Genomic DNA, 21,563 nt, shown 5'->3' on the forward strand with positions numbered 1-21,563 from the left:
GAGCTAACTGGCCATCCCTATGTGGGATCCAAACCCGTGGCCTTGGTGTTATCAGCACCACTCTCTCCCGAGTGAGCCATGGGCTGGCCCCAAAATCTCCAGTTCTAATGCTGCCTGAGCTTCCACTATTAACAAACTGGTCTTCCAGTTTAAGCACTGACCTGGGGGTTCTCTTTCCCTTTCGTTTCTGTTAAGTAAGATTTTCTGCAAAGAGAACTTATTTATAACCACAGTGTGGTTTAAATTCTCAGACACTTTTCTCCCTGGGGAAGATAGGGACTGCTGAGCTCATGAACTGTGAGGACGGTGTGGAAGAGAGGAAGTGGCTTTAAGGGAAGTGAAATCAATAAAACAATATCTACAAGGTTTTGCCAAGGGCCAGCCCTGAACATACTCACCAAAAAAGAACCCCTAGTCAGGCTTGGCTCTGTTGCAGAACCCAAGACACAAGAGCAGGCAGGCAGGGCAGCAGTGGCACAATAATGCTTTCAGTGGGTGAGGTGATAAACACCTGCTATGGCTGGGTGCTTGCCACCTGAGGGTGGGGGTGGGGGGCAGGAAGGACAGGAAAATTTCTGGGGAAGGCAGAGCCTTGTGACCAAGTTCTTTATGAACTCGCCATGGTTAAAGAGTACTGGATTGGGGCCCATCCTCTCAAGCTCATCCTTAAGCCCCATCTGGCTCAAATCATACTTCTCCTCAACCCTGGTTGGTGTCCTGGCTCACCCTGGGTAGGGGTGTCCTGGACTTAGCTGGTTTTGTCCTGGTATACATACACTGGTAAGCGTATATACATACATATACACATATATATGTATGTGTGTGTGTGTGTGCATGTGTGTGTGTATCAGTACTTCAAAAAAAATTATGGAAAGATTTGGGGCTGGCTGGTTTGCTCAGTAGGTTAGAGCGTGGTACGGATACCACCAGGGTCCAGGATTCAATCCCCGTACTGACCAGCCTCAAAATTCATAGTTTTTTTCTGTATTGTTTTTTGGGGGGCAGGTGGGACGGCTGGCCAGTACGGGGGTTGAACCCTGGACCTTGGTGTTATCAGCACCATGCTTTTTCAAGTGAGCGAACCAGCCAGCCCTTGTATTGTCTTTTAATTGTTTTTCCATGAACTTTTTAAAGTACCCTTGTGTGTGTGTGTGTGTGTGTGTGTGTGTATACTCTCTCTCTCTCTATATATATATATAGTATTATATATAATTTTCTTCTCTCATTCCTTACCCATATCCACTTTATATGAGCTAGTTATTGTCATTGTTGTTATTCCAGAAGCACTTTTAGAGATGATCCAAACACTGCACCCTCCCTCCTTTAACAGATGGGGAAATTGGCAGTCCAGAGGAGGTAAGTGACCTTCCCGTATTAGTTTTATGTGTCGCATAAAAAATTGCCACAAAAGTAGCAAATATTTATCGTCACAGAGAATCCGTGGGTCAGGAGTCCAAGCACAGCTCAGCTACTCTTCCGCTCAGGGTCTGCCAAGGCTGTAATTAAGGTGTCAGCCAGGGCTGGAGTCTCTCTGAGGCAGAGTCCTCTTCCATGGTCACATGGCTGTTGGCAAAATTAATTTTCTTGCAGCTGTAGAGCTCATGGCAGCTTGCTTCTTCAAGGCCAACTGACTGAGTTAGGCCTACCCAGGATAATCTCCCTTTTTACTTATTCAAAAATCAATTCATTTGGGACATTAATTACATCTATAAAATCCCTTCACCTTTGCTAGCTAATATAACCAAATCATAAACCTAATGGCATCCCATCATGTTTACAGGTCCTGCCCACATTCAAAGGGAGGGGATGACACAGGTTGTATATACCAGGCAGCAAAAATCTTGGGGCCATTTTAGAATTCTGCCTCCTCTCCAAAATCACATAGCAAATTATTGGCAGAGGGAGATCTGTTTGGCTTGTACCCCGTGCATATCCCACGCAGGGTCAGCGCTTCTGCTCCCTCAGAAAATTGGCGGAACCATGAAACAAAAATGGCCCAATATTGGTCAGAATTATAGTTCAATTCTCAGAAGTAATATTGTATCAATCAGAGTTAGCTCTCCAGATAAATTAACCCTGTCCAGGGTTGACTAGTTATAGGGCTATAGTAACCAGGATCTAAGATGGCTTCCAGTGAGTATTACCCCCTGGTACTGCTGTCCTTGTGAAGTCCCCTCTCACAATGAATAGAGCAGACCTGTGTGATCAATAAGACAGTGTGTGACCACCAAGGCTAGGCTATTAAAGGCATTGTAGCTTCCACCTGGCTCTCCTGTATCTCTTACTCTGAGAGAAGCCAGCAGCCACATCATGAGGACAGTCACCCAGCCCTAGAACGGAGGCCTCCTGCCAACAGCCAGCACCAAGTTGGCAGGAATGTGACTGAGCCATCTTGGAAGTTAAGCCTTCAGCCCCAGTCAAGCTTTCAGATGACTGCAGCCCTGGCGAACATTTTGACTGCAATGTTATGAGACCTCAAGCCCGCCCACCCACCCAGCAAAACTGCTCCTGAATTCTGACTCACAGAAACTGAGATAACATTTACGTTGTTATAAGCCCCTAAATTGGGAGATAATTTTACACAGCAATAGATAACTAATACAGGGGCCTTCTGGAGCTAACATCTTACCCAAAAATTGGTGATAAGAATAAATAGCACTTGTTGAGCACTTACTGTGTGCCAAGCTCTGACATACCCCGCCCCACCACACTGTTGGAGCACAAAGCTAACAGCTGTCAAAAGCCGAAATCTGAATCCAGAGGTCCTGATCCACAGTCTCACACCACCCAACACAGCCCTGTCTAACAGAAATTTCTGCAGCAGTACAAATGTTCTATATCTACACTGTGGCTATTGAGCACTTAAAATGAGGCTAGTGCAATTGAAGAACTGAGTTTTTAATTTTACTTTTTTTTTTTTTTAAAGATGACTGGTAAGGGGATCTTAACCCTTGACTTGGTGTTGTCAGCACCGCGCTTTCCCAAGTGAGCTAACCAGCCATCTTTATGTAGGGATCCGAACCCGTGGCCTTGGTATTATTATCAGCACCACACTCTCCCAAGTGAGCTATGGGCTGGTCCTAATTTGACATTTTTAATTTAATTTAAATAGCCACAGTGGCTGTATTGGGACAATGTGGATCCAATAGATGGGAGGGCTTTCTACAAGACACAAGCAACAAGGAAGAGAGACCCAATCAAGCCTCATGGGACTCAGGAAAACAAAGTGTAGCAGGGCCTCAGGAGAGATTTGAGCTAACACGGGATTTGAGACCAGACTCACCACTTCAGAGGTGGGTTTGTGGGGGCCAAGCAGCCCCAGTAAAGGGGCCATGGGTGACATAAAACCTTCACAGGCAATGTGGTTGTGAGCAGTCTCCAGAGCCTGACTGCCTGGGTTCAAATCCCTCCTTTATTACTGGTAAACTGTAGCTTTTGGCAAGTTAACCTCTTAATTGCTGTAACATGGGGATACTAATAGCACCTACTTTGCAGAGCTGTTGTGGCGATTAGATGGATCAGGTGTAAAGCATTGAGAATGGGTTCCTGGCACTCGGGTGTGTGATGTGAGGGTTTGCTACAGCTACTGCCAATTCCTCTTTGCATCCTTCCCCTCACCCAGTGAAGGACTGAGCAACATGGTGCCAAGGGGAGACCACCAATGTCCATGCAGCTGGAATTAAGGTTCAACTCTGTATAGGCAAGCTAAGGGAAGTTTGCCCCCTTGGTAAAAAGGATCCTACCCACTTCACAGGGAGGTTGTCAGTGGTATTTCCAGAGCCGGCCAACTCCAGTACCTGCAGAGGCCAAGCAGGTGACATGAGAGAAGCAGGTGGAGACAGTGGCATGGCAGAGGCCACATCAAAAGGTGCCTCCTCTCAGTCACTCCCACTTGTTGCCATGCAGGCTGACAGCTGCCAAATTTTGATTTTTTTCCTGAAGCAAAGCAAAAAATCTGGATTTTTATGAGAACCATCCTGATTTTTATAGATGGCAACTAATTCAAGGATTTTTGTGTCTATTGTTTTAAACATGGTGCCGCCTAAACAAAACACTGAGGTAGGTGCAATATGTCACACAGGCCACCAGGGTGCTTGTTTTGACATTGTCCCTCTGCTCCAGACCCAGACCCTTTCCAGACTTCCTAAATCTCTACTGGCTGTCACCCCATAGGAGGTTTCAAGGGGGTGGGAGTGGGGAGGGTAGATTTTCTCATGCTCCACTGAGATAAGGGGTTCAGAGCTCAGAAAGCTCTGACTTGTTACAAACTTTAAAATGACAAGAGGCAGGTGATCTAGAAATTACCAGATTTTATTATCTTTTTATCATAAAAAATCAGTAACAGACAACAGTGTGAGAGGTGGCTACAGAAGAGGTGCTCACTCCAACACAGCCCGAGGAAAAGGGCATTGGAAGTAGAAGAGGACCCAGCCAGCTGGGACCTGGGATTGAGGTGGCAACAGTAGCTAACAGCCACTGGGTGCGACAAGAGAGAACAATTCCCCCCAGCCCAGCCAGTGGGGTCTGGACAGGGAGGGTCCCAGAAAGCAGGCCCTAGCTGGGGCCTTATCGGCCCTCCCCAATTCCCCCTTCCCCATACCCAGGAGTTAAGGGTAGTCCCAGCAAAGCTGAGGCTGTGACTTGTTAAGCCATTTTAGTTCCCTAGAGCAGTGCTGTACAATAGATGGAAATGGTCTCTATCTGCATGGTCAACACAGTAGCCACAAGTTACATGTGGTGACTGAGCACTCGAAATGTGGTTAGTGCAAGTGAGGGATGAATTTTTAACTTTATGAGATTTGAATTAACTTAAATTTAAAAAGTCACATGGGGTTACTGCATTGGAGAGTGTAGCCCTAGAGCTTGAAGAAAGCAAACCAAAGAACACCAACTGGGCCCCAAGCAGAAGGCAGAAGAGAGTAGAAACCATCTGCCTCAACTATTCCAGCCCAATCAGGAGAAGGCACCAGGAACAGGACAGATAAAGCGGTGCCAAACCACGCAAAAATTCACTCACTCAACCACCCAGCCAACATTAAACTGGAAATATCACACTATTTCCTGAAAAAATATATTTATCTATTTTTCTAGAACCAAGGAAGAATAATATATTACAAGAACATAGACACAAATACCCCACCATCCCCTTCATTATATTTTGGGATCTGCTAGAAAACTATGTTTCAGCAAAAGTTACTTCTTACAGGAAGCAGCCTCAGAAAGGGCCAAGGTCATGAGCAGAGGAGTGTGGAGTATAAAAAAAAAAAATGGGGAGGGAGTTTAAAGAAAGAGAGGAAAGAGGGAAGTGGGAAGGAGAGGCCCTGTCTGAAGCTATAAATAGTAATAAAAAAATTAATAAAAATCATATCTCCGGCTCTTCTCTCACTTTCAAGAAACAAACAAAAACAAACAAAAAAACTGCCATTAAATATAAACTTAGCAGGTGCTGTGGGAATACGTGAGAGAGTGAAGAATATCTTGGCATTGCCACACTCTTGCCCAGGCAGAGAGAGGCTCTGCACGAAGGAATGAACCGTTTAAAAAAAACAAACAAAATGCACTAAAAACAGATTTACAAATATTCTACAAATCCAGGGGCTGGCCATTTAGCTCAGTTGGTTAGTGTGTGGTGCTGATAACACCAAGGTCCAGGGCAATCCCTGTACTGGCCAGCTGCCAAAAAAAAAAAAATTCTACAAATCCATTTCGGCATGAACTTGTAGCTCTTCTCCCCACCCGCCCTTCCCAAATAAAAAAGGTTGATTTCCAAAAGTCACTTGAAAGAGCCTAGAATGGCCCAAGATATACCACAGAGACTCCGGTAGTGTGATCACAGGTACTCATAGATGGACAAGTCTCAAGATGCAGATGATTCTAGTTCCTTCTCCTAATTTCTGGCAAAGGGACAGGCTGTGAAAGGGAGGGAGGAAGGCTGCTGGGGGCAGACCTCCAATCAGAACTCATACAATACCCCTGAGCCAGCCCCCTGGCTTCAGAGGAGCTCTGCATGAGGCAAGTGTGGAATAGGCCCTAAGCTGGTTCTAGACTCTAAACTGGAAGTTTAAGAAACAATCCAATCCTAGGCTTCATTTCAGAAATGTCAAGTTTAACCCCATTTTTCTGCTGGGGCAACTGAGGCCTAAAGAATCAAGACGAGCCAGGCAGAACAGGAGAAGATGATGCCTCTTCTGATACTTAAAAGGTAATCAGAGCTGGAGTCGCTGACAAGTCAGTATTAGGTTGCCCTCCCTCTACCCTAATGTCTACCCTTCAAAATCCTCTGGCTTCCCTCCCCCTTAAAGTCCAAGCCAGTGCCCGTGAAGAAGCTTCATGCGTAGAACTCGTAAGTGGGGGCTTTTTTGTAGATGGGTTTCTTGCCCAGGTCGTAGCTGCCTTCGTCCTTCTTCTTCATGCGGTACACCAGCAGCAGGATCAGGAAAACCGCAAAGAGGATGCCCACAACGCCGCCCACAATCAGAGCTGGAGAGGAAGAGAGGGGAGAGGCAGGACTGAGAGCTGCTCACCAGGACCTTAGGATAACGTCCTCTTCCCCCCACAATCAGATCTCCTATAGCCAAACCCTCACCATCACACCACCACTTATGCCAGGTAAGCTGACGCTTCATTTCACCCTCACATCTCAATTATGAGAAGGGGGTCACTAGGCATTACAAGTCACTGAAGACCACAGGGCTAGAGTGGCAATGCCACTATTCCAACCCAAATCTGCCTGCGTCCAAAGCCCAGGTTCTCTCCAAACACTAGACAGACTCCCCAGCAACGCTTAGCACTAACACGGCCAGGAACAAGAAAAATCACAGGCTACGGAAATCCCCTTAGACATAATTATCCTACTTAGCGCAGGAGGCCATCTAGTTTTCCCTGGGTGCATACATATCTATACAGGCCAACACTTCCATAGCCAGGTATATACATTCTATATACACACACGTAGAACATACTAATGTCCATACTATTTATTATAGATAATTATGTTCCCATGTAGAACCTAGTAGCCAAGGCCTAGTTTCCACTCCCACGTCTTTCTCTTATTGGCTGTGTGATTTAGGGCAAGTTCCTTCATCTGCAAAATGGAAATAGTACCTTTCTCATATGTTTGTCCTAAGGATTAAATAAATTAATCTACTTAAAGTGCTTAGAACAGTGCCTGCTGCATAGCATATGTACAAGATTCATAAATTGTAAGCTTTGGTAGTTTATATCTGTGTCCCTAGTACCCTAAACTGGGCCTGCACAACAGTAAGTGCTTAATAAGTGACATTCACAGTTTGGCTCAGAGGGCAGCACCTGGCTAGTGTCAGGCAGATGTGAGCTTCTAACTTTAGGCGAGTATCGGTTCCGTTCACTATGCCAGGTGGCCCGAATGACTCATTCCTGTTTGTTAGGGCAGAAAAGTCTCACAGAATCCTTTTGTGGCAGATTGAGTCCCCTAATTCGGCCTTACTTGGACTAAGGAGATTAATTTTCCATCCCTGCACTACAAATCTATGCACAGAATGGGGGCAGAGTGGCACAGAGGATCCAAGTAAGATTCTCTCTTGCCTAAAATCCTATGAAAAAGCAGAAACAAAGTGCCAGAAAAAGCACATGTAATATCAGGCATCAATCCCATTCTTGTTTCCATCACCTTTCCCTCTGATGAATCCAGCTCCTCCATTAGGCCCTTGGTCTGTGCTGGGACAAGGTCAAGGTGCATGGACAGGCTCAGAAGTTGACTGTGGTGCTAGGTGCAAATGCCAGGTCTACTACTTCCTGGATTTGTGACTTTGGACAAGTTATTTAGACTTAGTTTCAGGTTGTTGTGGCTACTCAGTGGAATCATATAGCAAAGAGCACTTAAAGCACTTAAAACTCCTGGGTGCTGTTTAAAAGATACTGGAATGGAGGGTCCCACCTCAGCTAGCTGAACAACATAACTTTTCACATAAGGATCTTATACTCGTAAAATTCTCAAAGGTAAGATTAAAGAGATGACATGGCTTCAGGTCTTCTCTTTCATGTGACTCAAAGCAAAACCTGTGCAGATCCAAAATATGCCAGCTAGCAGTGAAACTGTGGTTGAAGGAGGATGGAGGGAGGCCTCACCTCTGAAATACTTCCACAAAACAGTCTGAAACCTATAAGACTAGATGGTCTGTAAGGACCCCTCTCGTTCTGACATCCACCCAACGCCCCCACTCCCACCTGACCCACATCACATACAACGTGGTAAAGGAAAATTACAAGGGACATTGGCTCAGGTACCAGGAGGGCCCAAAGTCATCTGGGGCTGAATTCCCAGGGAGCCTCGTCTGCAAGATGCAGGCAAGGTCATCGTCTGTTCTGGATGGAAACAAGACACTGCTCTTTGGTACAAGGCTCTTTCTCTACCTCTAGCCTCCTTGGAGCTGCTGGCCCAGCTAGTTCCCAGGAGACAGGAGTTACCAAGCATGGGCCCAGGGTGCCCACTCACCAGGCTGGTTCGCCCAGACTTGCCCTCAGCCACAGTCTGTAAAACCTTAAAATCAATCATGGGGAGTTCCCTTTGACAACCACCCCTTCTTCAAGCTTTGGAGACAACACCCAGTCTCAGAGCTGCCGAGAGAGGGAGCCAGTCACCACCCCAGCTGACAGCCTCTAAGCCAGGCTTGACAGAGCCACTCCTGAAGCCTCACCCGGGGCCAGAGCTTTCCCCACAACAGCACAGTTACAGTCAAGAGCTCTCACCTGAGGCCAAACATTTCAATTTCCTATTCTGTCACTTGAAGATAGCCTGGGCCCCACCTACTGAGGGGTCAATGAAGATAACACTAACAAATCAGAACAGTCCTTTACAATTTGCAAAATTACTTCATATTTTATTTTTCCTGGACTCATGACACCAACCCAAGGAGTATCATTGTACCCATTTTACAGATAAGGAAACATCCAGTTCAAAAGCTTCTCAGCCAAGGTCATAAGGCTGCCAAGTGAGAGTGAGGGGAGGGGAAGCTAACCCAATTCTAAGGAACCTCCAAGCTTTCAAGGGAAATTAACTTTTAATAATTAACTCCCAGATGCCAAACCCAGGCTGTGAAAGTGCTTTGAAAAATAAGTGAGAAGTGCTTAAGGCAAAGGAATGACTCAATACCTATTCTTTAGAAGACTCTGATATGGAATTCTTCCTCCCACTCCTCCAGGCTGCACACAGTCAGAGCCACCCTTAAAAGGAGTCACAGTCCTTCAACACCCAGGGCAACCTGAGTGCTTGAAAAGAAGGGGCATCAAGAAACCTAATGGGGGCCGACCCCGTGGCTCACTCGGGAGAGTGCAGCCCTGGGAGCGCAGCGGGGCTGGGAGCGCGGAGGCTGCGGGTTCGGATCCTATATAGGGATGGCCGGTGCGCTCACTGGCTGAGTGCGGTGCGAGCGACACCAAGCCAAGGGTTGCAATCCCCTTACCGGTCACAAAAAAAAAAAAAAGAAACCTAATGGGCTAGAGGCATCCCTCTTTTCCCCTTCAAGGCATCTGGTGAGAAACACAGTACCTTACCTGCCAGGACCTCTGTTCTCTCAAAGAGGTTGCTGCCCTGGGCAGTGCTGGACATGGACACCTTGTTGGACACATCCTCATCCCCTTCAAAGAGCGAGTTCCTCTTGGGAATGATCTCATTCTCCTCCAGTTCCTTGGGTTCAGAGGGAACCTGGCTCCCAGGCCCTGCCCTCTCAGGGATGTGGTTATCTAGAGGCTCCTGGATTGCGGGAAAGGAGGAGAGATACTCAGCGTGTTTGGGGAGGGACCCAAGGCAAGGGTCAGGGACATTTAGGCTGGTAGAGAATCTGGTTCTGTAGTCTCTCTGGCTGAACTGTGTGGTCCTGGAGCAGGAATTGGCAACAAACTCTACAATTATGTTACCAAAATCCTTATTCTCAACTTTTTGTATAGTTTATCTGACCCAAATGGGAAATAAATGTGACCAATGGCCGGGGAGCAGGTGTTCCACACACTGCTGACGGTGGGTATTCTAGAGTAACCACTCTCTCTGGAGGCAGTTTGCCAAAACCTTAGAAATTGCCTGCCCTTTAAGGCATCTGTTTTGCCTCTGGGACTCTGTTGGAAGTTGCTAATCAGAGATTGTGTGTAAAAGATTCTTGAGGCAGTGTTGTAATTTTAGAATATCAAAAAATTATAAACAATTTTTCCATCAATAAGGGGAAGGTGAACTATTATGCAGCCTATAAGAATGACAAGAACATTTAACTATGTGGGAAAATAATCATGACCACCTAAGTGAAAAATATAGTACATAGAACCTTATATATAATTTGATACCATTGCTAGAAAATAGCTATAAATGCACAGAAAAAGAGCTGGTGTTGACAGTGATTACCCCAGCAGGGAGGATGGCCTACCTGGGACCCAAAGTTGTGCCTATTCCAAAATGAGCCCAGGGCCACATATAAAATGACTTCTTGCAGGTCAGACCCCCTCACTTATTCTGCACATGGGGGCTGTATTTTCTGCCCCTCCCAACAGGTATGTTTAGAGGAGCAAGAGGGGAGAGGCAAAGGTGTGTAGCTACTTACCAAGGGTCGGATCACTTCAGGGAAGATCTCGGGGTCCTCTGAGTCATCTGCAAGGTCAGAACAGCTGTGTGAATGTGAAGTCCCCCAGGTAAATAACCCCTTCAGCCCTGGCTGGTGGGAGTCCTACCTTACAACCAGTCCTGAATGCTTAAATGTCCAGCAAGTGAGCATTCCCACCCCAACCTCAGTTGCTTCATCTGTAAAATGGGGCTCCTAAGACCTGCCTCCTAGCTCTTTCACAGGAATATGTGAGCCGATAGCTGGGCAGATGCTTTGTCAGCTCCAACCCTTGCTCTGTAAAGTGTGGATCCATGGACCAAGAGGAACACATACAAGCTGGCTAGAAATGCAGGACTTCAGGGAGTACTGAATCATAATCTGTATTTTAACAAAATCCCCAGGGAATTAAAGTTTGAGAAGGAAGACTCTAATTGTAATATCAAATATTAGATATTGCAGTGTTAAATATTTACCGAATAACTATGTGAGGTGATGGTTATGTTAACTTTCTTTACTACAGTAACCTTTCCATTATCTATATGTATCCCATAACATCATGTCATACACCTCAAATATACACAATAAAATTTATTTTTAAAAACAACACACATTTACTGAGTGGTTGGTATGTGCCAAGAGTTTTAACTCAGTTCAGTCCCCACAACACTGACATACTGTCATTATTACTCCCATTTTACAGATTAGGAAACGGAAGTTTAGAGGAAGTTCATAGTGGAGGTTTGGATTCAGGACTACGTGACTCCAAAGCCAGTTCCTGGTTCTCCACCCACATCTCTACCCACACATGCCTCCTCCCACCCACCCCCACTTCTCAGCACCTTTCCTTTTCAAAGGAAGACAAACATTCTATAGATCCTCCTTCCCCACCCCACCCCCACCAAAGGGAGGAGCCCATGAAGACAATTCAGGAAGGTGCTCAGAAAAGCCAGAGCTACAAATGAATTCAAAGCAACAAACAACTCGCTCCCATTGAGTCTCAGGGATGCAAAAGGTTAATCCAGTTACTCTTGTTTCCCCTTTTCTTGAGGGGGAGGAGGAGCACTAGAGGAAAATCCCCACAAAAATCCAAATGTCAAGGCACGGTCAGCTTCCTAGTTGGTGAGGCCACCATCCCCCAGCTCCATGCCCTGAGCCTGCCCTCCAGACCCTCCTTACCCAGATCTCCAGAGCCAGACAGCTCAAAGTCATCAGGTTCCTGCCCAAGTCCCCCGACATCCTCATCATCTGGAAGAGCTCCAGAGAAGTATCGGCCTTCTAGGAGGTCCTGGGGGTCAATGATCTCAGTCTCTCGGATCTAGAATGAAGAAAGGAGACACATCAGTCAACAGGCCCTCAGTACTCTGCAACAGCCTGAGTCCGGAAAGTCAGTGAAGTAGGCATTCAGGTCCTGGAAGGAACCAGGCCAGGGTCTGGAGACCTGGGTCCGGGATCCTGCTCTGGCCCTAACTTGCTGTGTGACCTCAGGCAAGTCTCTTACCCATTCTGGGCTAATAAAAATAGTAAAGGTGTAATAATCAAGTTATTAATATTACTAGGTACCATTTACTGAGCACTTGCCGTGTACCAGGCCCTATTCTTAATAACTCTGAGGGTATGTTGTTAACTCATTTTACAATAAAGGAAACTGGGCATTAAAGACTTGACATCATTCTCGTCTGGTGACACAACTGGCAGGTGGAGGAGTGAGGACTGCACACAGGGCTACCTTAGAGCCAGCAGTTCCCCTGCTCACAGGCCAGCCCCAGGATCTATGATGCAGTGGCAGCTGATTCACACATGGCAGGGAGTGGACTGCTGGCTCTGGTCCTGCCCAGTTAGGGACACCTTTCCCAGCTGAGTCAGACTGGGCTCAGACAGACAGGGCTGGCTCACCCACACCCCAAGACAGCTTCAGGTCAGGGCATTGCCCAGACCTACTGACTCAAGAGCATACTCCTGCATTCAGTCTTGTCTTCCAGACATCTCCCACAAATCTGTTGTGCTTCCAGCATCGTGCAGGGCACAGAGAGGCACCATCCCTGCCCTCACAGACTTCAGTACCCGTGTCACTCAGCCACCACCCCATGGAGACCCAGCTGGTCATGGCCAAGTCTTAGGGCCACCCCCACCAAGCAGCTTTCAAAAGGCAAGCATCAAAGGTCTGGGGAGGCAAAGAACTTTCCCAGGGCCCTACAGTACATCAGTTATTCTGCTCCCATCCCCTACCTAAGCTGAGTAGAAAGCAACAACTCTCAAGGGCATAGGAACATTTGGATGTCTACCACCTTTCTCCAACTTCTGGGCTCAGGCTTCTGTCTGCCCACAGAATAGCAGCCCTGAGCAAGGCTCGATATCTCATTAATTAATCCAAACATTAAAGTGCCTACCATTTGCCAAAAGAGTTGAGGTTTTTTATTAAGTTCAACACACCACTCCTTCCTGCAAGACAGTTTCATCTACTCCAGACCACATAACTGCAGGAGGTGAAGGTCTACTTAATGCCACAGAATATCAGCTGGATACCCAGGGAGGTCCTGTCCTCCCCTTTCAGGGAATTTAAGCCCAGAACAGGGTAGTGACTTGCCCAACGTCACAGTGAGTTAGCTACATCACTTAGAGTACAAAGTGGCCAGTTCTCTGATTCTGACTGCCTCAGGCTGCTCTTCATCCAGCTGAGACTGCCAGTGACACAGGGGAGTCTGAGAAGGAATGTACATTCTTAAGACAAGGCCATGTCATCGCAGGAGAGTCCCAGGAAAGCCACTTCTGAGACAAGGTTCTTCCTGTACTCTCCCCACTGGCTTCCGGGGAGAGGCAACAGAACATGACTCACGTGCCCTCTCTTCTACCCCCGTGGGAGCAGAATGCTGGATTCCCAGAAGGGAGCCAGGACAGGGTGGGAGGAAGGCAGTGGGTAGACATCCCTCTCTCCCCCGGGGGTAGGGGAATCTCTGCTGAGCGCTTGACACACATGGGTCTGGGGAGCCAGAAAGGGTTAAGCCCTGGTTAGAGATGACTTCATGGCTCGGGAATCAGGAGCTGTTGAGCTGCTGGTGCTGGAATTCCAGCCCCCGCATACAGCCCGTGCCTGTGGCTTGGCAGCACAGGAGGAAGGCTCCTCTGTGGTTGCGCAAGTGCCTGTACCTAGGGCGGGGTCCCTTTGCTCCTACCCCCGTCTCCTGCCACAAATTCTCCTGGGGCCCAGAATCTGAACCAGTGAGACCTCACCAACTGGCAGGCCTTAACTAAGAGGGTCTCCTTAATAGACCCTTTTTGCAGAGGTGAAACAAGAGTTCAGAAAGATAGGGCCGCCCCGTGGCGCACTCGGGAGAGTGTGGCGCTGGGAGCGCAGCGACACTCCCGCCGCGGGTTTGGATCCTATATAGGAATGGCTGGTGCGCTCACTGGCTGTGTGCAGTGTGGGCGACACCACACCCAGGGTTGCAATCCCCTTACCGGTCACGAAAAAGACAAAAAAAAAAAAAGAGTTTGGAAAGATAAAGTCACTTGTCCAAGGCCAGGCCACACAGGCACGAAGTGACCACACTGGACCCTGGTCTCCTGGGCTTTTAGCCACATACAAATAAACACATGGAAGAATACTCATATACATAGGGCTGCCAGCCTATCCCAGGCTACAAGAGTCTGTTAAGTGCGAGTCAAATCCAGCAGGAAAAGGTACTGTGGCCACTTGTTGCCCTGGCCTGGACACCAGGCTGGCTGTGGGGAGTTGGAGTTCAAAGTCCTGAATCCTAGGGTTGGGATTCCAACATGCGCTGTTTCGGGAAGAGAGATCTTTCCCACTCCTCTTGTCCCCAGGAGCCATGGAATGTTGTTTACACATTCAGCCTTTCTTTTAGTATGTGAAAGTGCTAAGGGGTGTTTCAAAACAACCCATGGGATTAGCGCACTGATTTGTTGTTAGTAATGACCTCCATTTTACCTTAGAGAAATGAACGCTAAGATGGTGGCGTGTGATGACCGTGCAGCCAAGTCAGTGGCAAAACTGAGGCTGAAACCAAGATTTTTCCCCAGTTCAGCCCTCTTTGTGGCTACCAGTTCATCCCTAACCCTCCATTTTTATACCAGGTTCCCAGAGAAGATAAACAATTAGTCTGAGGTTACACTGGGGATCAGTGGCATGGCCAGGATTAGACCCTATTCCAGAACTCTAAAAGTACGGAGTCTTCAAAGGCTGCATTAGGTGAGCCTAGATTTCCCTCTTACCAAGTAGAGAAGCTTGGAAAAAGCTTTGTGAGACAGTGCTGATGGGAGGACATGGGGAATTAAATCCTCCCTGAGCTCTGGAGGCCCCCCTCTCTGTCTCTTTCCAGCCCCTTCCCTGCCCAAGACCTCTGACAAGAGGGAATCTCTCAAGACAGGACCAAACCCATGGGATTATGGGCAATCATCCTTTCTTTTTTTTTTTTGGTAAGGGTTGAGGAGGCACCCACAGCCCTTGCTTTTTTCAGACAAGGCCCATTCAATCTGGGGTGGCTTTGAAGAACCAGGCCTACCAGCAGCCAGGCCCAGCCCTGACCAGAGAGGGACCCCACCCTGCTCCCGGCTAAGGATGTGGTCTGTTGTCCTCAGCTCACCCAATCTCTGCCCAGGCACGTGTGTTCACGTGTGTACACGTACCTTCTCTGGGCCCCACAGGTCTCCCTGCACCTTTGTCCCTTTCATAGACACACAACAGAAATCACCAGCTGAATAAAACAGTGTCTGGTCCTGCGGCCCTCCTGGCCCTGTGTTTGGTGAGCACCTGAATTGGTGCCTGGGGAGTTAAAGATCCTGGATTCCTCTCCACACTATCCAGGGAAGAGAAGGGGTAGGTGTTCTTTTGTTCTATAGGAACTAACACCTGCCAACAGAAGGTATCTGAGGCCAGCAAGCCCAACCGTCTCATTTTTTTATAACCTAGCAAACAGATTAGCAGACAAGGGACTTTGCCAAGGTCACCCAAGCAGCTGGCAACAGAGCTAGACTTAGAACCTAGGTCTCCTGGCTCCCAGGATGCAGTTTTCTTCCCTCCCCTAAGGGTCTCAGTAACTCCACAGGCAGTAGCTGTCACTCCAGTTAAACTACCCATCTAGTCCTTAGGCTACAGGCATGAAGCTTGGAGAAGATCACCAACCCTATCCCAACATCCCATGGCTTCTGTCACCCCAGGAAAAGCATGGGGGCTGGGGTGACTAACAGGAGGATCTACTACCTGCCAGGCACCATGCTGGGTTCTTTCTCTATATGAGCACACTCAATTGATACAACAGCCTGGTCATAATGTGCTCTACCCATCTTGCAGATGAGGAAAGTGAGGTTCAGCTGAGTCACTCATCAAAAGTCACACAGCTAAGGGCCGGCCAGTGGCTCACCTGGGAGAGTGTGGTGCTGATAACACCAAAGCCACAGGTTCAGATCTCTATATAGGGATGGCCGGTTAGCTCAGTTGGGAGAGCGTGGTGCTGACAACACCAAGTCACCAAGTCAAGGGTTAAGATCCCCTTACCAGTCATCTTTAAAAAAAAAAAAAAAGGGCCAGCCCCGTGGTGCACTCGGGGGAGTGCGGCGCTGGGAGCACAGCGACGCTCCCACCGCGGGTTCAGATCCTATATAGGAATGGCCGGTGCGCTCACTGGCTGAGCGTGGTGCGGGCGACACCACACCAAGGGTTGCGATCCCCTTACCGGTCACAAAAAAGACAATAAAAAAAAAAAAAAGTCACACAGCTAGACAGACAGAGCTGGATTCAAACCTAGATCTTTCTCAAGTCCATGCCCTAACCACAACCGGGCTTCTCACTGCCACTCACTCTTCACCTCTCCACCCTAACCCAACAGCCCACAACACTTTGCCCAGGCCAGGGCTCCAGGACACCCCTTCTCCTGTCTAGGAGTAAATAAAGGTGAAAGTGATATTGCTTAAACAAAGGAACAGAAACTTGGCTGGGGCTCCAGGGAGGAGTTCAGGGTCAGGGCTTGGTTAACTGTGAACTAATGAGAGCCCTTCCTCACCTGGCTCCTCCCCAGGGGAGGAAGGGTCAAGAACATACTTGACCCTTCTTTCAGGAGGTGAAATGAGAAGGGTAATAACTGAAGGAAAAAAAGAAAAACGTTTTTTAAAGAAGTAAACAAAACAGAAGGGTAATAACTGGGCAAGCCAAATTTAGGGGGGAGAAGGGACAGTACGTACCCTGGGCCCCAACTGCTGGACCCACTACAGTGATTCTGGCAGAAGATCCCCAGCAGGGTGCACTGGCAGTCACCATCCTCTCCGACCCCACTTCTGCAGGATCAGACATTCTCCAGAAGGGGCAAAACCTGGGGTTACAATCAGGACTCTACCACTAGGACGGCTGCACATAAAGGCAGATCCATAAGCACACCATAGTCCTGCCGCTTCCTAACTATATGAGCCTGAGAGTTTATTTCAGCTCTTAAATCCTCAGTTTCCTCTTGTGTAACCAAGGCTGGTAACACCTTCAAGGATGATGAGGATTAAGTGAAATACATTAGTGTGTACAAGAGACCCAGCACATGGCCCGGCATACAGCAGGTGCTCAATGAGTAGTGGCTACTATTAACCCCTACCTGCCTTCCTTCTAGCTAAGGGGATTTGTGCTCAAAGGGTCAGAAACCTGGGAAAACTTGTAGCAATTCCATAAAAAGCTGGTTAGAGGATGTAGAAGTGCTTTACAAACTGAAAAAGGACATAACTTATAATGGGTCATTCTTTTGCTTCTGAGACTAGAGACTTTTCAACAACCAATCAGGTCTCTCCAGACTGTGCAAGAGAAAAAGACTCAGAGATAAACAGAGGCCTGCCCAAGGTGACACAGCTTTGAGGACCTGTCCTAAGCAGAGGCAAAAGAAAGACTATTTGTATTTTTCCAGAAGGAGCAAATGGCATTGAGCAGAGACACCTGAAATTCTACTTGGACCTGGATCCCCAAAGTATTTCCTGCATTGCCTTGGGGACCAAAAAAAAAATCTAGAAGTCCAAAAGAAACCACAAATCAATCCACAGTCTGGTGTTCTGGTACAGGAAGGGTTAAGCCAGGTCTGGGGGTGGGGGTGGAGTGAGGGTTCAAATGTCTGGTCTGCCCACTTCAAGGTCGGGTTACTCTGAACACAATCAGGAGAGAGCCAGGCCTGGCACTGCCAGCAACCAGCTTTTCACTCAAGCCCCAGGGCAGCCCATTCCCACAGCAAGGACTCCAGGATCCTAGGGTGTCAGCTAGAAACGGGGGTTGGTAGTGGAGGGAGGAGAATACTAGAGCCCCTGGACATCCCTCTGCCAGGAACCAATCAAGCACCCTTATCACTAACTCTCTGAGTGATCTTGGGCAATTCCCTCTCTGAGCCCCAGTTTCCCCACCTATGAAAGATGGTCTCAAGGAGACAAGCCTCCCTCTGTACTGAGGCCTGGTAACCAAGCTGGGCATTGCTCCGATTACCGGCGGTGACAGTGGGGAGGGGGCTGCCTCCCTCAGGGCCTCAGAGACAGAGGTGCATTGAAGCTGGGCCTTGTAATCTAGGCAGCGGATCTGAAATCCCTGCTAGATCCATGGGCCAGGGAGACTCTCAGGTCATAAACAAGCCTCCTGTTTTCTGAGAGCTGAGAAGAGGCTAGGCTGCAGCCTGTCTCAGCTGATTAGATCAGCCCAGGGTGCTGGCTTCCTGCCCCTTCCCATCCTCCCCCACCACCCAGGGAAGCCACTGCTCCAGACCAGGTCAGTCAGTCCCACACACTGGGCTTCCCCAAGGCAAGGAGTGTCCCCACTCCAGGTGACCAGTGCAGCCATTTGCCACCCCTGCCCTCATGCCCAGAGGTTTGAGTGGTACAGCCAGTCCCTGCAGGCGCAGCCACTGACCGCCGGGCTTCACCAAGTCACTGTTTCCACACATACCAGCCTCTCCCTGCCTCCCCTTTCCATTACCCTAGGTGTCACCTGACTAGCAGTCTCTTGTGCTGTGCCAGAGAAAACTGGGGCAGCTGAGCTCCCCAGGCTGAGGGAGGAGATGCAGGGTAAGAGTGAGGGGCACTATTTGAATAGGAGTCTGGCCTGAAGGGGTGGGGGGGGGGACAGGAGGCGTGGAGGGGGGGGGGAAGTAGGGAAGTGAAATGATCACAGCTGGATAGAACTGTTAAGGTCAAAGTGATCTTTTGGGGGAGTCCTGGAGCCCTCTAAAAAGGATTAAAAGGTCTGAACTCTAAGAACCGTAACTATCAGTTTACATTTTCAACGTGTGAAGCCAACCTCTGGCCAGGTTAAAAACCCTTGTCTAGCTGCTAATAATAAACTAAACTTAAGCCAGCACTTTACAAGTTTGCCAAACACCAATTATGACCCTCAAGTGACACAGGTGTTTTATAGAGGACACTGGGGCTTACATCAGCAAAGTGACTTATTAACTAACTGTGCGTCCCTGGGTAAGCGGTAGAGCTGGGACGCAGACTTGGGTTTTCTGACTGTGAAATGTATTCCCTTTCCAGTCACCCAGCCTCCAGCAGACTGCGCCAGAGATGGGCCTGTGAGGTGCAGGAATGTGCCCAAAGGTCACCAGTGAGTTAATGACAAGCCAGCCCAAGAAGTCAGGCTTCTTGCTCTCCTAGGGTTCAATCAGATCCCAACTGTTGACATATGTGTTCTCCTCTCTCTCTCTAGAGCACCATGCAATGAAAACATAGGAAAACTGGCTTTTCAGAACACTGTACCTTTTCTGTCCACCATCACCCCATCCCCGCAAAGCCCAGAGTGCTATTTGCAATCACTCGACCTTTTTAAGACTAAAACTCTGCCACTCCTCCTACAGAACACTGCCCCTCCAACACAGGAGAGTGACTCAGAGTCTTGGGTAGTGTCCTGAATGGTCTGGTACTCATGGCAAACCCCCCTGTCCCTTCTCCCTCCAGGCCGCAAGCTGCTTAGCATGGGGTTCCTGCAGATCCCCACAGGAGAGGTGGGGCTGCCTGGAACTGGTTCTTGTTTAAATATAAACCCATCTGATAATTAGCAAACAGCCCACTTCTAAGATAAACAAATAGGAGATTTGGGCTCCATCAGCCCCACCCTAGATTTCTCCCTTCCCACCTCGCAGCTGCGGGGTTAGACATGGGGGGGCCGGAGGAGAGAAAGCCTTCCAGGGGCCCTAGGTGTTGAATTCTCAAAGGGATAGGACCACCTGGCATCAAGGTGGCCTGGGCAAGGAAGGGGTATTGCCACTAAGAAATGCCACCTTCCTACCAGGTATGAAACTAGGTACGCTCATCTGCAGCCTTTTCATCTCCTAAGCCTCACCACAGCAGAATCACAATCTTCAGAGAGGCTGAGTGGCATGTCCCAAAGTCATGCAGCTAGTACGAGGTGGACTTCACACCTCTGGAGTCAGGTCTGCCTAACACCAAACCAATGTTTCAATGCCCTATGGCCAGCCCAGAAAGAAGAGGGGGCGGTCAGAAACATCAGAGAATCCTGGGGTCAAACCAAATCTGAACTGTGCCAGCTTTGCTCCATGAATCCAGACCAGTGGCAGTTCACTTTTACTTTTGGGGGGGAAAAGAGTAATACCTGCTCTGCAGAGGTCTAAAGACTGATTTTGAGGACTGGTTGAATCCTGAGCAATGCCAAAGGCTACACGCAGGCAAGGGGCTGCGAAGATTCAGGACCTAGTTCAAGTATTTCCTGTATAAACCCTCAGGGCCCTGGACACTGAGACACTGACTCCCAAAGGACAAGGTAAAACTCTCAAGCCGTTGCAACACCCCCACCACAGCTATCCTATTAGCCAAGAGGTCAAAAGGAAATGGGTGACTCAGGCAGGCTACGCTAGTCTGCAGTGACTAAGAGTCCTGTCCAGCCCCTTCCCCCAATTTTAAGCGTTCATTTGGAAATCACACCCACCCATCCAGTCCAGGAGGCTGAAGGACAGTTAGGAGCCAATTCCTCCCAACAGGGAGCTGGGGCTAGCAGCCCAGCCTGGCTTCCCCAGCTCTTCATTCAGCCCGGCTCAGCACTCCAAGTCCTTGGAAAAGCCCTCTGTTTCTAGGAGCTGGGGATGGCAGGAGCTGAATGTCCCCCCACAACCCCCAACCCCACTTCTCTTCTGACACTGGGACTTGTTTAGACTCTTTACCAAGTAGGCCAAGAAAAGTCCCCTTCCCTGATCAATGGGCTCTCATTTTAGAGTCTGGAACATTAAGACCCAGAGACATGGCATGTTTGCTCAAGGTCACCCAGAAATGCAGTACTAGTACCCAAGGTATCTATCATCAAACTCAGCAAATTTCCTCCTCTGGAATGTTCTCTGAGGATGCTCAAACCAGACACCTTGCACATTGTCAGACCTGGTTCTGACCTTGGCAAACCACTACATTCTTCTGAGCATCAGTTTCATGTAAAAATAGAGTTAATAATACCTACCTCACAGTACCACTGGGAGACATTCATACTAGTAATAAATAACATCAATGAACCTTCTAGAATGAAGTTACATGCATAAACTCATCCATTCATACAAACATTTCCTGGAAACTGTGGGACAGATATTTCACTAAAACAAATAGAACAGAGTTCCTGCCCTATCTATGTGTGGATGGAAGGGGCTGGGGAGAACAGAACTCAGACTTTAATGGAGTACATTAATTCCCTCATGAACCATAAGTTTCTTCCAGGGAGGGAATGCTTTAGATGTCTTTATGTTTTCCACAGCCCCTTTCTAATAATAGGTAATTATTAATCAAATAGAGCTGGAAAGGACTCTGGAGGCCATCTTGCTCAAACCCTTTATTTTAAAGATGGGGATGTCAGCCCAAAGAGAAAAGGGCCTCCTCCCAACCTCATAGAGCTTTCCACAGCATGGCCTGATTATCTTCCTCGGTGTTTGGTAACTCTGGACTCCAGGAAGTCCCAAGAGCTCTCACTGGCCACTCAAGGGCACTAGAACCCCTTGGGCTTCCGCCCCCACCCCTACTTCTGTGCAATCAAGATGAGAATCC

General features: G+C 48.3%; 1 protein-coding gene across 1 annotated transcript; it reads right to left on the minus strand.

Annotated features, from left to right (window-relative positions):
• Nucleotides 1–4,292: 4,292 nt before the first annotated feature.
• SDC4 (syndecan 4) lies at nt 4,293–21,015 on the minus strand. Its single transcript, XM_008585895.1, has 5 exons — nt 20,989–21,015; nt 11,742–11,880; nt 10,566–10,612; nt 9,532–9,730; nt 4,293–6,480 (listed from the first exon to the last, which is right to left on the minus strand). Exons 1-5 carry the CDS (start codon nt 21,013–21,015, stop codon nt 6,329–6,331), a joined length of 564 nt encoding a protein of 187 aa, XP_008584117.1. The 3' UTR covers nt 4,293–6,328.
• Between the last annotated feature and the right edge of the window lie 548 nt (nt 21,016–21,563).

This window comes from Galeopterus variegatus, unplaced genomic scaffold (genome assembly GCF_000696425.1).
Source record: "Galeopterus variegatus unplaced genomic scaffold, G_variegatus-3.0.2 Scaffold3749, whole genome shotgun sequence".
Classification (NCBI taxonomy): domain Eukaryota; kingdom Metazoa; phylum Chordata; class Mammalia; order Dermoptera; family Cynocephalidae; genus Galeopterus; species Galeopterus variegatus.